The sequence below is a fragment of the Falco biarmicus genome, chromosome 1, assembly GCF_023638135.1.
Source record: "Falco biarmicus isolate bFalBia1 chromosome 1, bFalBia1.pri, whole genome shotgun sequence".
NCBI classification, from domain to species: domain Eukaryota; kingdom Metazoa; phylum Chordata; class Aves; order Falconiformes; family Falconidae; genus Falco; species Falco biarmicus.
The window spans coordinates 113,034,235-113,050,636 of NC_079288.1; the positions used below are offsets into that span (position 1 = coordinate 113,034,235).

General features: G+C 38.7%; 1 protein-coding gene across 5 annotated transcripts in view; it reads left to right on the plus strand.

The window, feature by feature from the left end:
• Positions 1 to 16,402, plus strand: part of ZNF827 (zinc finger protein 827) — a 106,188-nt gene that overhangs the window by 51,817 nt on the left and 37,969 nt on the right. For all 5 annotated transcript variants that reach the window (XR_008825837.1, XR_008825838.1, XR_008825840.1 and 2 more), the window contains exons 5-7: positions 2,779 to 3,012; positions 15,097 to 15,345; positions 16,041 to 16,098. Coding sequence is in view for 2 of the 5 variants with exons in the window: in XM_056361731.1 (XP_056217706.1) it covers positions 2,779 to 3,012; positions 15,097 to 15,345; positions 16,041 to 16,098 (541 nt within the window). In the remaining 3 variants the exon portion in view is untranslated. The remainder of the gene's footprint in view (positions 1 to 2,778; positions 3,013 to 15,096; positions 15,346 to 16,040; positions 16,099 to 16,402) is intronic.

The window sequence follows — 16,402 nt, forward strand, 5'->3', positions numbered from 1 at the left end:
GTAGAGTTTGAGAATATCCTGAGATGAAGAGCACAGAGGTGCTGCTTAACACCTGCCCTTGGATTAGGTCAAATTGACTGCTGAGTTTTGGCATGGTGATAAAAGCGTTTAATAAATGCTAATTTCTTCTAAAAGCACCCCTTTTGATCCTCCTCTTTGTGGTAGGGGAATCCATAAGGCATCTCCCACTGCATACTGTAGCGTCTGACTCTGAAAAAAGTTCATAGTTTGACTGTGATATTACATGGATTCTGTTACAGTGCTTCTATTTGTTTATCGATGTTCTTACATTGTTCTTTATCTGGTTTATCATGGACCATGGTGTATGGTAGCAAGCTTACACTGATCTGTGTATGTGAGTTTAATATCACTCTATCTTAAATGGTAAAAGTGTATGCTGGACCTTGTTGATAGTGCTTCTACCTGGTTCATTTTCTGCCCTCGTTCATCGGCAGAAACATAGCTGGCTTCACAGCTTAATGATTGTTTTCAGTGGATCATCTTTACCTCTTCACTCAGACTCATGTTTCCTTTATTTTCTGGGACAATTTGAATTAATACCTTCTTGAAATTAATAAATAAGAAAGATTATTTTAATTATTTATTTATTCTCCTCCAGGTTCTCTGAAAGTTCAGGCAGAATGTTCTGTATCAGTTGTACTCAGCTCCTGGTGAAAGTATTTTTCATATCAGTAGCAGCTAGAGCGGCATGTTTTAAAAGAGAAGGAATGTAGAAGGTAGTGTGGCATAGAAGGTATGGGCTTTTTTTATGTTTTTTTTTTTTGGCTGACCATTCATCACCTCAGGTCAAACCTCAGAATAGACTGAGGTAGAAAGATGTAGACCTGGATAAAGAAGACAGATGGAAGTTTTTTTCAAAGTACCTTGGTAAAGTTAAGATTGGTTTGAGAGCCTTAACCTGTATTTTGATGAATTAAAACATGCTTTAATGTTTCATTTTTCTGCTTTTACTCTTTTTTGTAAAAAGGAAAAAGCAACTCCTGATACTTATAAAAGTGCTTATAGGTCATATTAAAAATTACACATATAAGCTAATTTAATTTCTGAAGTAGTGAAAAGCACCAATGTGTATGTACATGCTGCTTATGTGTACACTGTTTATACCACTTGCTTTAATCTTGTTCTTTGGTAATGGCTTGCCAACCAATAAGAAAGGAGAAAAATCAAACAACCCTGGAATATAAACTGAAAAGATGCAAGTATTGTGTTACAGGGTAATGTAGTAACTTTAAAAAATAAAAAGAAAACCACAAACCAGTGGACTGTGTGAAAATGAACAAAGCTCAAAGTAGCAAATGGAAACATCTGTGGTAAAGATGACAGTTGTACCCTGTATTTTAGGGCTGAAGTCTCTGGGAGATGGTGAGCTCACAGTGGGATGCAGGAATTCACATTCTTTAGGAGTCAGATTTTGAGGGAATTGCTGAGGAGAATATCTGTTGTCAACATTGTTTTTAGCATTGTTATCCTGGGTGGCAGCTCTGAAGTGTGAGGGAGCAATGGCTCCCTGTGATGTGCCGGTTCCTTGGCTTTTCCTGTTTGTGTAATGGGTTTGTAAAGCAGTTCTCTGCAGCAGGCAAGGCACATCAGCTTCTAATGCTGATTCTTATGCATGATTCTTATGGGGTCCGAATGAGATTTGACAGAGCTCATCTGCAAGAGTCATGAGGGTAGGCAGGGGATTGTCATGTGGAAGGAGGAAAATATGTAGGAGAGGTAGTGAGGTAAATGGTGAGGGAGCTCAGAAAGATAACTAAATGGGGACAAGGCTCTATCTTTCATATTTGTGGAGACAGAGGTTTAGAGAGGTAAGAAAGATGTAAACTCATCAAAGTTTAGGGCACTGAACGAGTCATCTGCTGTGTGTTACTGGGAATTTAAAGTGAAATTTTGAACAAGAAAAAGCCGCTAAGAGACAGGGAAGGAACTGTGTCTTACTGGACCAACCTAAAAAATTACAAGAAGAGCTGCTGAAAAATAGTTTGTCGTGTAGTCTGCCTGTGGAATTATATTGCTTGGGGTTTGGAAGTGTTGTTTAAGAGGTGTTCTTGGTTTTATCCCTTCAACCAAATGCAGTGCCAAGGATCTACTGCTGTCAAGGGGTATTGGAAAGACCATTCAAGAACAGCATTTTTCAGTGCGTAAATTTTAAGCAGCCCCAAGGTCACTGTACCCTTCTCTGAGGCTGTGCAGCTGCTTACATGGAGTATTTGAAAGGATTATTTTAAACTTTCTTTTTTATGGGTGTTGAACCTGAAATGGTGTCTTCTGAAAATACCAACTTTTAGGACCTAAGAATTTGCTGTCTTATCCCTTTTACTCCCTTCTTAGTTTCCTCTTTCTAGTCTTCATCTCTTGCTTCTTTTCCATGCTCAAAGAACTCAGTATGTAGTACCCACGGCTTTGCCAAATTTGCCCTTACGTGAAATGATGTTTTAAACTTCTGTCGAGCCTATAGAAGACCTACAAACCAATGATCAGGGTAATGCTCTTAGGAGGAGTAGAGGCAAAAACATAAGAGAAGGACGGTTTCTTGAGCTCTGGTACATGCAGGTTTTGTGTTTCAAAACTGTCCCTTTGTACAAAAGATGGAGAAGTTTGTTTACTTCTTGAAGCATCTTTGAATGCTGTTTGACATGCTCACTTTCAGTACCTGCTCTAACATTTCTTGGGTTATGGTTTCTTCCTGTTACTAGCTGCTCTGTGATTATATATTACATACCTCATTAAGTCTCACTTCTTTCCTTCTCTTGACAGCTGCAAATCAAAAAGAGCCCTTGACTCCTAAATTTAAAGTGAAAGAGGAGCCTAAGGATGAAGAAGCTGCAAGTTCAGCCTTGTCTCAGTCCAGCTATGTGTTCAGCCACGAATCCGAAGCCTCAGCTCCAAACATCCCTGAGGAGAAACTCAAGCCACCGGAAGTGCAGGCAAATGTGATGAGGCAGGACATGTCAGTCAAGGCAGCATCTGAGCTCCTCATGAAGCTCTCAGGTAGATATTTAATAATATTAAACTTTTTTTTTTTTTTTTTTTTTTTTTTTTTTGTGTGTCTGCTAGCAAGGTTACCTTGCAGAGGGAATGTTTAGCTTTAGTAGCAAGTGAAGGAACAATTGAAAAGGTCTGTCTGCACAGGTTCATATATGTAATACATCTCAGTTTGGTCTGTTGCCATAGTATCTAATTGTCTGTGCTCTGGTTTTCAAATTAATGACTGTAGGATAAGTCAAAAGAAATGATGCCTTAAAGCTTTTAGATGTTGTCATTTTTAAAATCTACCAGACTATGTTAATACCGATTTATTGATGTGTCACTTCATTAACATCATAAGAAAGTGTGTCTGTACTGAACTACACCTGATACAACTTTAGAAATGACGACTTTTAAAACCTTTTATTTTTTCTGACAGTATCACAAAATTATAGGATACGCTATTAAACAAATAATGTAAACTGTGTCAACTTTCTGCTGTTAGGGAGATCACTTGAACTCGCCCACATTGGCTTAGTGATACATCCTTCTGCCAGAGAAGTAGACAGTGTGCATGTGTATACACATATGTACTGTTACTACTGGAGGGAGTCAAATAAAAATGTAGGTTCTGCTAATTATTCTTTGCCTGTCAGAATTAGGGTTTAACTTTAAGGGAAAGTAAAAGGGTTGAATTCTCCCTGCTGGGAACAGTTTGAGTGACGAAAAGGCTTTGAACTTTATTTAATGGACTTCAGTTTTTAGGACCAAGGCGTGAAAGTAAGTCTGAGTTTTGTACTTCCACGCCTGAAGTGAATCATTTCATTTTTAAGTCTTCTCCAAAACTGGACAAGACTTCTTTTTTTAAGTATGCCAAAGTCACACAAGAGGTGCCATTTGAAATGCTTAGAAGTCTATTAACTTCTGAAATTCCTGCCAGACTATCTGAAATTATTTGGCTTGATTGGATACTGTCAAAATTGAATTTGAGCTCAAATTTCTACTTCAAAGACTTCAACTGGCTGGGATCTCTCCCATAAATTCTAACGTGTAATTGATTTCTTTTCATACCTGCACAGTTTAATTTGCAGAAGAATTTGAATTATTGTTTTGCAAGCCTTCCATGTTAATGGTGCAAAAAGTGCTTCCCAGGTACAAGAGTTGATCAGAGAAGTTTTCCAGTTTTTCACAGGCTCCCAAATACTAAACATTTGGTTATTGATATAGTGCACTGTTGCTGCTGGTAACTGATACAAGTATGGTGTTCTAGTAACAGAACTTTACAGCCTAGTGAATATTAACCCGTGACTTTATTTTTCTTGGTGCATATAAATGGATATAGCTATTTTCATAAAGAAAAAGCTCTGTAACTTAATGATTTCTCATGTACTTCAGAAACACTAGGGTTATTGTTTGTGAATCTTGAGTTCAGCACCAGCAGTCTGTGTTTAAATAGTTTTATTGAAGACTATTATATTAGAATATTTGTGCCTTAAGTATCTGTTTATACGAGTAAAATCTGGTATGTATAAAATCTTGGTCAAGTCTTCAGTCACTGTTGTTGGGAATTACCAGTCTTTGAAGGCTGTAGTAAGAAATACACTAGTTTAACATTTCCCTTGTGACTCCTAGTGATTGAGCAGTTTTTGCTGGTAGTGGTCTTTTTGGTTAATCTGTACATTAGAAGGCAAAGAATTACTCTAGGATTTACTTAGCCAGAATTGCTGCAGTTGGTATTCCTGAATCAGCCAGTGGGTGGGGTTATACCAAGTTTATCACATAGGCTATTTTCAACTTGCACTTTTCTGGTTTATCAACTAAGGCAGAAACTATAAAGGAGAAAAACACAAAGGTACAGTTTAATGTAGGACAAATATAGGAGGAATATCAAAGTTCAGTAGCCTCTAGTGTTTTTGAATGTTTACTTTATCTGGTAGAATACTCTGAGATCACTATTGACTTCCCAACTTACCTTAAGCAATTCTGCGCTCTGGTTTTGGTGATTTAGAACTTAAACAGTTAAGCCACTTATTCAGAATAAAGTAAAAAGAAGACCAAACTTGCTCCTTTTTTCCTAGTACTGAAAGGAGAAGAAAAAAAAAAAAAAAGGAAAGGGATGAGTAGTCTGGATGTTGTACCGTCTGAGGGAAATCTTCAGTCAAGTGCCCTTATTAGATTTGATATATTATATAATTGGGTTTAAGTCAGGTCCTTCCGGGCTCTATATATTCTTGGTAAAGACTGAATGGATTACATCCTCACTTCCCCGCCCCCCCCCCCCCCCCCCCCAACCCCTTACTTCTGTGTAATACTAATTACCAAAACCTGTACTGCATACAAATTCAGCAAGGGATTTCCGGCATAATAATATTTTGCTTTTTGCATTCTTGACATACATGCTTCTGTTATTCCCCGAGCAATAATATTGCTGATTGTTGCAGCTCATGGGAACCTCTTGGGATTTAGGCCTAGACCTTGCTGTCTCCTTTCATGTGAAGGATACACTGGTTTATATTTTTCACTGGGAAATCTCTTTTCCCAAATGGAGATGCTGTGTTGCTAGCTCTTAGCTGAGCCTGTATAGTGTAGCAGAAGGCCTTTCCATCTCTGCAGCCTAGCTTGCACTGGTGCATACTGAGAGACTTACTGCAAATCACCAGCCCTTATAATGGAGGGACTTCTCAGCCACTCAGAAACTAAACCTAGGAAAATTAGAAGAATAAATATATTTTACTGTAGTAGAGCATTAACATTTACTAGTTGTCATGGTAAAGACAGATGTACAAAACCAAGAGAAAATCACATGCAGCTGTCTATTTTAGTTCTGCTGTGCAAGGTGTGCTCTTTTCTCACTAGGTTAAAAAGTTGTCAGGACACTTGCATGCTTTTAGCAGCACTCACCCAGTCTTGAAGATAAGGCCCTTACCTTGCATATTACTTTGGTGGAGCTGGACCTTACCTGGAGATGCTAAGCCCTTTTATACCATTTTTTTTCTCCACTGTGTTCCACTTGGATTCAGATCTTCCACCTCTCAGTACACAAACTTGATACCTAGTCACTTGATACCTAGTTGTACTTCTTCCAGAGAATTATTCAAGCTAAGAAGCTCAATGTCTCTTGGGCACATTTAGGTGGAACCCATTTCCATCCAGACAGTCAAAACAAAACTTCCTAATAAGTGATCTGCTATTTAAAAATAAATGAAACTCCCATTTGGAAGAAATGGTCTTTGGGGGTTAATGGGCAAAGTTCAAGCATCAGTGCAGACTTTCAACCTACATTTTACGGAACTCAAAATGACTATCATGATTTATATGAATGTACAAAGGTGAGTTGTGAATTCTGTCCATTACTAAGACTTGACTGAAACAAGGTCCAACGGTAAGCAAACAGATTTGAGGAGATAATGGAGTGGGCCAGATCACTCTCATCTCTGTCTGGAAGGGTGCCATACGTGCAAGATTTTAAATTCCTGTTAAATATTGCATGGAATTACTTGTAAGAAGTAGAAGTAATATTCCAAATACACCTGTACCAGTTTTCTACATTCTTACTAGTTCTTTTTCATGGAAAAGCTAATTTCATTCTCAAATTGTTTAATTAAGTGTGCACCCAGTGATCCCTGGTCAGTTTTACACACTCAGTCTTGTAAATTGAAAGGTAGGTTTCAGAGGAGACTGAAATTTAAAATAAATGTTTGCATTTACATGCTAATTTTTGAATCTAAACCCTCATTTTCTACTGACATAGTCATGCTGCTAATATGTTTGGGGCATGTATTATCTTTCAGAAGTGTACAGTGTTTTGCCGCCTTGTCCAACAATGAATACATAGCTGGAGGTGTATAAAATCTATTCCAGATACTAGCATTTTAAAAGTAGTGTTTTACCCTGGTGCCTTGAACTATGACATTAATATGTCCCTGTCTTTCCTAGAAATGTTGTCTGAATCACGTTTGCCTTTATTTCAGCTATATCTTATTTGTGAAATGTAGTCATTTTGCATTTCAGTAGTAACTCAGGTTGTTTTCCCTCTCTCTTTTTTCAGTGGATTGATTCCCCTTGTATTGCGCATATCCTTGTTATGACTAGCAAATGCATGACCTTTGTACTATTTGGTTCCTTTGGATTTTTTTTACTTCAATCCTCAGGTCACAGTGCTTCTTGTAATACGCCGATTCCCCAGTACCAGCAATGTATCATAATTTAGGGTTATCAGCAGATGCAATTAGTGCATACTTACTTTTTGTGCCAAGGTCATGAAGTAAAATGTTGCATACAATTGATTCCAAAAGCATTCTTGATCAACTCCATTTATTATCACCTAATTACATGACAATTTCTCTTCCAGCACAGCTGGTTATTACAGGGTTTGGGGTTTTTTTTTCCTTTTTTGATTAAGTCTTTATCCACTTGAAAATGTTGATACTAATTTCCTATTTCATACCTTGTAGTTAATTTTTTTGACACTGTATCTTACATTTTAACTGATGCCACATGGATTACAACTTCTATTTAAAAAGAGGAGGAAAAGGAAAAGAAGAATTATAGTAGAATTCTAGCATAAGATGAAGGCCAGAATACCTCAGTGCTACTCCTATTCCAAAAACGGCACATCGTGCATTAGGGAACGGCGAGAGGAAGGGCTATCTGAGAAGGCTTTAAATTACCTCATACCAAAACCAGTCCAGTCACAACAGCATAGACTTCCAGAGGAACTGAATAACAGTATCAGTTAAAAAAGTTTGCTAACTAGGAGTGCTATCTGTGTGTGTGTGGCTGGACAGCTGTTGTCAGATTTACCTCATTTTAAGGCTGGGGTGGCTTTAGGTTTGGCTGTCATCAGCAGTGTGAATTGACAACAAAAACAAGTCCATGGTTAGTAAGCTATTATTCTTGGCAGTCACAAAATATTTTCAGGGGTTGTGTTAGCAGACTTTTTAGTTTATTGTTACTATGGTGAAGAAAAAGTACATTACTACGTTCTTTGAGTGAGGTGGGGGACAGAGAAACTAACCTTCCTACATATTTTTTTTTTCGTAACATCATGGACTGTTCTGGGAAGAGCTTGTATGGATCCAGGCTGCTGTCGTTGCAGGTTGCTGTTGTCAGGACCTCATAAGAGTCTCTGTACCTAGATTGCAGGGGAGCTGTCAAGTTCTTTCATCCCTGCTTAAAGAGCCTTGATAATGGGCAGAGGAGTGAAAATACAAGGAAGTCTTTTGTTCCTTGGTCTCTAAATAGCTCATTAGAAAGCTCTGGGCAGCAGCAGGTGCTTCTGTAGAAGCTCAGGAAAGTAAGTGGGGAAGTGTAGGACTCAAAATAAGACTCTCTTGAAGGGAACTGAAGAGATAGCAAGCCATGGCAAGTCACATAACCAGATTAAATCCTGCTATTAGCCAAGTGGTTTTTGTTTTTTTAACCATCAGAAATGTGAAATTGATTGTGAATGGATAGAGTGAAGCTGTGATTTAATTACATATAGAAAAAGATACAAACTTCTAGATAGCTAGATTTACTATTGCAATGTGTCAGCTTCCAGATTTGGAAAAAAAGAAATCTTGAGGAAAAAAAAGACTCTGAGACTCATCTGCCAATGCTGTACTACGTGAAGTTCCTGTCAGGCCATAGTATGTTCATTCAGTTTAATAAGCTTTTCCATGACATCTGCAAAGTAACATAATCCAAAAGAACTCAACTAGTAATGGATTTGTAGCTACTGATAGTTTTTACCATGTTTCAAGACAACACTTAATGTCTAAACCCAGAAGCAGTGGAAATGTAAAAAAATTCTGCCCATTCACAGAGAAATATAGGGTGGGGATTATAGAAGTCTGCAAAGTCTTTTTCAATTATAGATCTTAAAAAACCCTCACAAAACAACAAAAATCACAGAAAAACAAGTACCTTACAACAGAGCCTAGCTTTTAGTTCAGTTGATGCTATACTGTACCTTTAAGTTATTGCAGATCACCTTTTTCCTTTTTTCCATGTCAGGGTGATCTTGACATTTAATGAAAACCATGTTAATTTAAAAGATTAGGAAATCTGCAATAATAAGAAGTCATAATGCCTGTGGCTCAAATGTGTTTCTTTTGGTGTTCTGGATTTATTTTATTTTATTTTATTTAGGAATTGTCACCAAAGATTTTAAACAACCCCGATCCTTTGCTTTACCGCTGTTCCTTGATGATATTCAGCCAGGTGGGAGTTGCCACAGAGCTATGGAAAGTGGGCAGTGTCAAGTTTTTTCCGTGTGTCAGGGCCTTGTGGATGCACAATATTTGCAGAGGGGCCTCTTGCAGTCCCCCTTGCCTTTAGAGAGCCAGCTTGTAAAGACAGGAGAACTGGAGTCAGGCTCTCTGCAAAGGTACAGCTTGCTGCAGAAATGCTAGACTAGAATTTTCTTGAACTGGGAGACTTACATGGACTTAGATGGAATATATTGTAAAATAACAATTCCCTGCACGTGTAGACTTTTTATCAAATTCTTCTTGATCTGTTTTGAGGGATTGGCTGTGTTCTGCAAGTAGGGTCTTTCAGGTAAGCATGATAATCCTACCATTTAAAAGGAGGGAGTAGCAGATGTGTATCATAACTCAAATTAGTCTATTGCTTTAATTTGCTCTTTTTTTCTGTTGTTGGTGTTTGCATTTTTATGAAACTAAACCTGTAGTTGCAAAATTCTGTAACATGGGAGTTCAGATGTTCCACTACAACAAATATAAGCCATTTTATGATTTATTTTTTTTTTACGTGCAGGATCCTGTTACATTGATTCAAGGCCCATTGACATTGTCTTATATAAAACAGCAGTTTGAAAAAAATACTAGCAAAATAAAGCATCAAGCACAGGGCCCTAGGGAACATCAGATGTTACTTGTTGTGTCTGTAGCAGAACCTTCAGGGCTTGCCAACTGTTCACTACCTCTGAGATTTTATTTAAGCTGTTTTAGGGCATGTTTATTTCTAGCAAATCAAAACAATTAGCATAACAAAATGCCTGATTCTCCATACTGAAAGCTTTTGAAGTCAGTACAAGTTGACCCACTAGTTAGCCCTGTCTACTTGATTGTGAAAACTAGTGCATGAGTCCAATTTATGAGACATATGGGAAAGGCTTTATTTTCTATGTTGATTCATAAAGTTGATCTGTAAAGCTGATGGGCATTTCAGCAAATATGAGCAACTTAGAATTTTAGTTGCAGGATGAAGTTTTAAATAAAATGGTGGTAAGAAGTTTGAGTAATTTAACAAGAATTCATTTGATTTCAGCAATGGAAGGTCACTGGACAGTTACTGTATCAGAAAAGCAGTATATTTACTACATGACTTACACTTTTTATTAAATCTATGCACTTGATTTTGACTTTCATCTCAAATAAAGTGAAAAGTAGACTGTGCTCTATTAGAAGAGCGTGTTCAGTGTGTCCCCTCTAGAGCAGGCAAGTGCTTCATAAAATCATAGAATGGTTTGGCTTGGAAGGGACCTTTAAAGGTCACCTAGTCCAACCCCCCAGCAATGAGCAGGGACATCTTCAACTAGATCAGGTTGCTCAGAGCCCGGTCTAACTTGACCTTGAATGTTTCCAGGGATGGGGCATTTACCACTGATCTGTGCAACCTGTTCCAGTGTGTCACCACCCTCATTGTAAAATATTTCTGCCTTATGTCTAGTCTAAGTCTGCCCTCTTTCAGTTTAGAACCATTACCCTTTGTCCTATTACAACAGGCCCTGCTAAAAGTTTGTCCTCATCTTTCTTACAAGCCCTCTTTAAGTGCTGGAAGGCCGCTATAAGGTTCTTCCTGGAGCTTTCTCTTCTCCAGGCTGAGCAATTCTCAACTCTCTCAGCCTTTCTTCATAAGACAGGTGTTCCAGCCCTCTGAACATTTTTGTGTCTCTCCTCTGGACCCGCTCCAACAGGTCCTTTAGTTCCTTTGAGGAATTCCATTGGTGTTTCCCCCTCATCTCCTGTTACCTCAGGACCCCCTGGCTCACCTTGGTAAGACCTGAAGTGTGCTGCAGGGTAGCCAGCATGTCTCACAGAAACGGGCTGAGGGCCCTCACTGGCACCCCGTCTTGGCAATCTCTGTCCTAGGCTGTAGAGAGGCATTGTCTAAGATTAAATTACACTCTTAGTGTTACACCTTCTGGAGGTGACACTGTCAGTCCTTCAGGGCTGAATGCTGTACCCTGTGCTTTTAGGTAGCATGAGTATTGTTCTTCTGTAATGTTTGGGGTTTTTTTTTTTAGCAAGTGCCACTACTTTGCAGTTCCTTGAACTTGTGAATGCCAGAGAACCTGAAAGCTGTGGAAGAAACTGCTTTCTCCTGGAACAAGCCTGTCCGATGCTGCATTTTTCATATCTGATGTGGAAAATTGTCTCACTTGATGTGAACAGAATGTAATTGAGGCTTTTATAGATCAGCTGATTAAAAGTTATACTGCCCTGTAAAGAAAAAAACAGTATCTCTGTGGCTTGATGATAGTACATCTGTGTATGCAATAATTTTCTTTTGTTTTGTTAAGCTGTTTCCATATCACAAAGTTAACAGCAGGAAAAGGCGTATTAGGTGATTTAGTTCATTTTCTGCCAGATGAGCAATGTTCACTGCTGTGCTGTTGTTCTGAGCTTCATCCAGATTAGTTTGGAATGAAGAGCAGCCCTAACTTTGTGTTCTGATATGTTGCAGTTTATTTAACCTAGCTCACCTACTGAAGGAGAAATGAAAAATTGAAAAAAACCTAAAGCTATTATGATTTTAATTATTTGAACTAGGAGACCTTTTGGTGTACCAGTCCTTCCTTGACTTGAAAAACTTCAGCTATGCTATGACCATGTGAGATACCTACGTAAGGAAATAAGGGATATCACCTTACTCCACAAATGAATAGTTTGTAGCACAGAAAGGAAAATAAATCTTCAAGAAATTACAGTTTGACTGCTGGTATGGTGAGATGGCTGTGGGTACAACCTTAACTGCTTTAACTGCTGTCTTTTACCAGCCCAAGATCTGTTACAGATGGGTTGTGTGTCTGTGGTTGCTGCTCATGGGACACACTTGACTGTGTTTCCCTGTCGTTACCTCTTGTAAAATTATTATAGGGACCTTCCTTCAGTCTTCTGTGTGTGTTTGCTTTTGGCAGTCGGAGTATGACAGGATTCACATTTGCAGGGACATTCTGTCAGATCATAGGGTGCAGCTGTGGTGATAAAGGTCAAAGGAAATGATCAAATATGTAAATTTAGTTAGGACAATTTGCCTGCCAGCTGATTGTGAGGGAGAGAAGGTCATCGGTATTGCTTGACTCTTGCCTTAGTTGGGGTCATATCAGTCTGTCTGATTCAAAAGCATCTGCTGGACAGGGAATTAAACTGTGTGGAGCAGGAACAGAAATAGAAAGAATATTTTAAAAGCAGAGAGAGCAGCAAAGGTCAGCTTGACTCTGCACCTAAATTTGGCAGTTGGGTGCAGAGCTCGGTCTGTCAGACATCTGAAGAACTCATTTGTTTGCAGTTACCTGAGCTTTTGATTGACAGTGTTACCTGATGTGTTCCTTTGCTGTTCTGTGTTCACTTTCAATGCACAGCATGCTATTTTTACACTTTTCAACACAGATGCAACATTCTGTGGTTTTATAATACAAGGATAATGGAAGCTTTAAATAAAAAAAAAATTAAAAAAAATCTGCTTAACAGGACAAAAAAGGCATTATATGGTACTTCTAACTTGTCTTCAGTTGAGAAGGCACTATGAAATTTTCCAAAGTCTGAAAAGTATCTTGTAGATCATAAAGATTTTTATCAATGTTTATATATTTCTTTTAAAGTTCAAGAAATGTCATAAGAAAAGACTGAAAGCACTTCATGTAAATTGTTCCTGGAACATATCCAAGTGGCTTTTATCTTTTGGCTTTGATTTTTTATTTATTTTTATTTTAAAGAGCTGTAGGCAGCAAAGCCACTTTTTTTCCACTTAAGAACAGGAATGTGGGGAGAGGGAGAAACCAGGGGAATGAAAAAGGACTTCATGACACATACCAGTTTAATTTTAGGTGGAATGCTTATGTCTTCTTGCTAAAGGGATTCTGTTCGTCTTGGCTAGAGACTACAGGATGACACCAACCAGTTGACTAGCTTAAGGATGCTACCAGAGATGACCAAACCTCTGACATTCATTGTAATATTGGGTAATGGAAAACAAAAGGCCTGGTGGTGTTTGAAACATTCACACTTGGAATAAAATCTGTGAGGCTGACACAATCATATGTGAGTTAGAAAGGAGGAGAGCAGCAACAGATTAATTTATCAAGTGAAGTTAGTGGATCCCCCCACCCCCCATTTTTTTTCCTCTCTGACCTGAATTTAATAGAAAGTATTGTTTGTGTTTGGGCTTTTTCTTATGAACTGGTATTCATTTATTTATTTTAAACATCAGAGTCTTCCAAGTAGTAAAATTTGACAAATGGCAAAAAGAAACTTCCATGTGAGGAAACTCATTGCGCAGTGCCTCCATCTCCACCTAATGCTATCAGGATGGCCAGCCTCCATCTGTACCAGTTAGCATGCTGTCCCACAGTCACAGATCTGATCATGTTCCCCCAGTCTGGACAAGGGCCAGACTACTCTCTCAGTTCCTAATCCACTCAGCATCTAAGCTTTCTGCTTCTCTGGCTCTGTGTGCTGCAGTGTGCCTGTCCCTGACCTCTACCATGGCCTCTTGCTGGGTGCTAGGGTGGCCTTTTCCTCCTTTGGCTCATGAGCAATTCAAACTCATGCTTTCCCTTGACTCCAGCTGTGGAGGATACATAGGTGACAATTTGGGGCATGTGCTAAATATCTTGCAGTATCTTGGCTAGTACCAGAAGTATGTGTACAGGTTTAGGCAAAATTAATAAAACCCATGTACCTTGTTGTTGTTGGAATGATTCCTTACCTGGATGGCACTTCTGATATTTAACTGTGTCATGCATTTATTTATTTTCTTGATTCTCCTAGGCATATTGCCCATCTTAGGCTGCCTGTTTCTGGAGTCAGCATCCAGCCAGCAGAGGCAACACCTAGTTGGGCAGTTCTGCTATGATACCAGTGTCTTTTCAGGAGTGCTCTTGAATGAAAATCTTTACAAAAACCTCATTGTCATTCTCTGAAACTAAATTGAGAATAAATTCTACAGGTCTTTAACTTCTCTTTTCACAGCAGAAAGTCTGAATCAAAAAGGCTGTATAGGTATTTGGGGTGTGGTAGGGAAACCACCTTGGGGCCTTGATTTTGAGGTTTCAGAGCTTTTACTCTAAAGGAAAAATGATCACTTACCTTGCAGCCAAATCAGAGCATTCAGTAACACCCAGGGCATCTGAAGTGTAGAGAGTGAACTACAAATCAGGTTCTCGACTACGTTTTTGTTTGCTAGACCTAGGACACTGGAGAAGGCAGCAGGGAAGGAAGGATAGGGGCTTATGGAAACTGGTTATTAAGGTCACTGGATCTTGTAACGTATGAGGGAATATCTATGCTTGTTACAAAATCAGACTTCAGAAGAGCATGGGCCCCAGAATACTCCTCTCGTCTGGAAAGCATATGCAGATATAACAAACTGGTTCTTCACGTAGTTGTCTCCATAAAAGAGAAAGTGCAGGAGAGGAGCAGATGAGGTTTTCTCCCCCACCCCTAGCCCCATACCAATACTTCTGACTGTCTGTGCTGTTACTTCTGCTGATAAAGAGTAATTTAGAGTTTGTAAGAGGTCTTCCGTGCCCACCTTTGGAGAGCTGGTGTGTAGTTGCAAGTTCTATTTAATAAAACTTCACTAACTGATGTGTGATCACCCAGTATTCAGAGAAAGTGATGTAACTCTTATATTTACAAATTTGCAACTATTTTCTGCTCTGTAGTTTGAAAAATTATTTTCAAGAGATTGCCTTCTATTTATAACCCCCAGGAGAATACCGTAGCAGTCAGCTGCTCACTTCCCTTACCATTTGCAGTGATATGGTATACAAATTATAACTTTGTAATTGTGATTCCTGCTTTGAGTACTCTGAAAAATCGTAGCCTAATTAAATAACTGTGATGGTTGTTTATTTTTTTCAATACATATTTGCAGCTGAGAGTTACAAGGATACCCAGATGGTAAAGATAAAGGAAGAACCAATGGAAGTTGACATTCATGATTCGCAGGCTTCAGTGTCACCCAGCCAACCCAGCCAAAATGTTGGCTACAGCACTTTATTAGGGCGAGACATTAGTGAACACATACAGAAGACACCAGAAGGTCGTGTGCTCCCAGAAAGAAATCTATTCAGCCAAGATATATCGGTGAAGATGGCATCTGAGCTGCTCTTCCAGTTATCAGGTAAAAGCAGTGGAAATAGTTGATAGTTGAATTTAAAGAACAAAAAGAGATTGTGTATAAACTGTTAAAGTGCTATGAAAGTGTGAAATTGCTAAGGCTGAAAAATAATAGGAGTTAGAGCCCTTCTACCCTCACATTTGGAACACAAAAGCTTTACCAAACATCCTGCATAGTTAGCATATGCTTTAGAGCACTGTGACAGTCAGGTCAGGTTCACAATATTTGAACTGAATTGGAAAAGCCGGAGTTCAACTCTCGTGTTTTTGAAGGCTAATTAAATAATTTGTGCCAATGGGTTGATCCAGGCCTTGGAGTATAGGGGAACTTATAGTTACTGGCATTAAGTGGCCAGTGGCTGCAGCATGCTGTGCTCCTGGGGCTGCAATGTCCATTTCTCTTGACAAAGAAGGTGAACCTCAGCTATTACATAAAGACAACGATATCAGAACTGTGTTTAATGAATGCTTGTATTGCACACTTTACACGGAGCACTAACACTGAAATATGAACCTCAAAAAATTTGTTGGGTGTTAGTTTAAATAGTCATGCCCATTTGCTAATCATGCTGTAATTTACCCCAAATTACTCCATATTACATGTCAGAAAGCACTAAAATAGTTCTGCTGAATAAAACCTGATAGGGGAAATGTGATATATGCTAATCACAAAAAAACCCCATGTATATTCCTCTGCAGAAAAGGTGAGCAAAGAGCACAACCACAATAAAGATAATGCCCTCAGAACGACAGCCAGGTAAGTACAGTCCATTGTTATCTACAAAGCTGTAGCGTAAATGGCATTGCTTCATTTTGCCTTGTGAACTCAAACGTGTCTGCCTCCTGCAAATGTGACCAGATATTACAAGTGTAAGATATTTTCATGAGTAACTAACCCATATCTGAAAAATTACACCTATAGATCTGATTGCTTAGAGTTCATGAGACAAAAGGCCTTTGGGCCAAAATGACTGTTCTCTGATGATGTATTCACACATCATTTTAAGAATTTTTTTCTACAAAAACTGAAATGTAAAAGAAACTGTACATAGTACATGCGG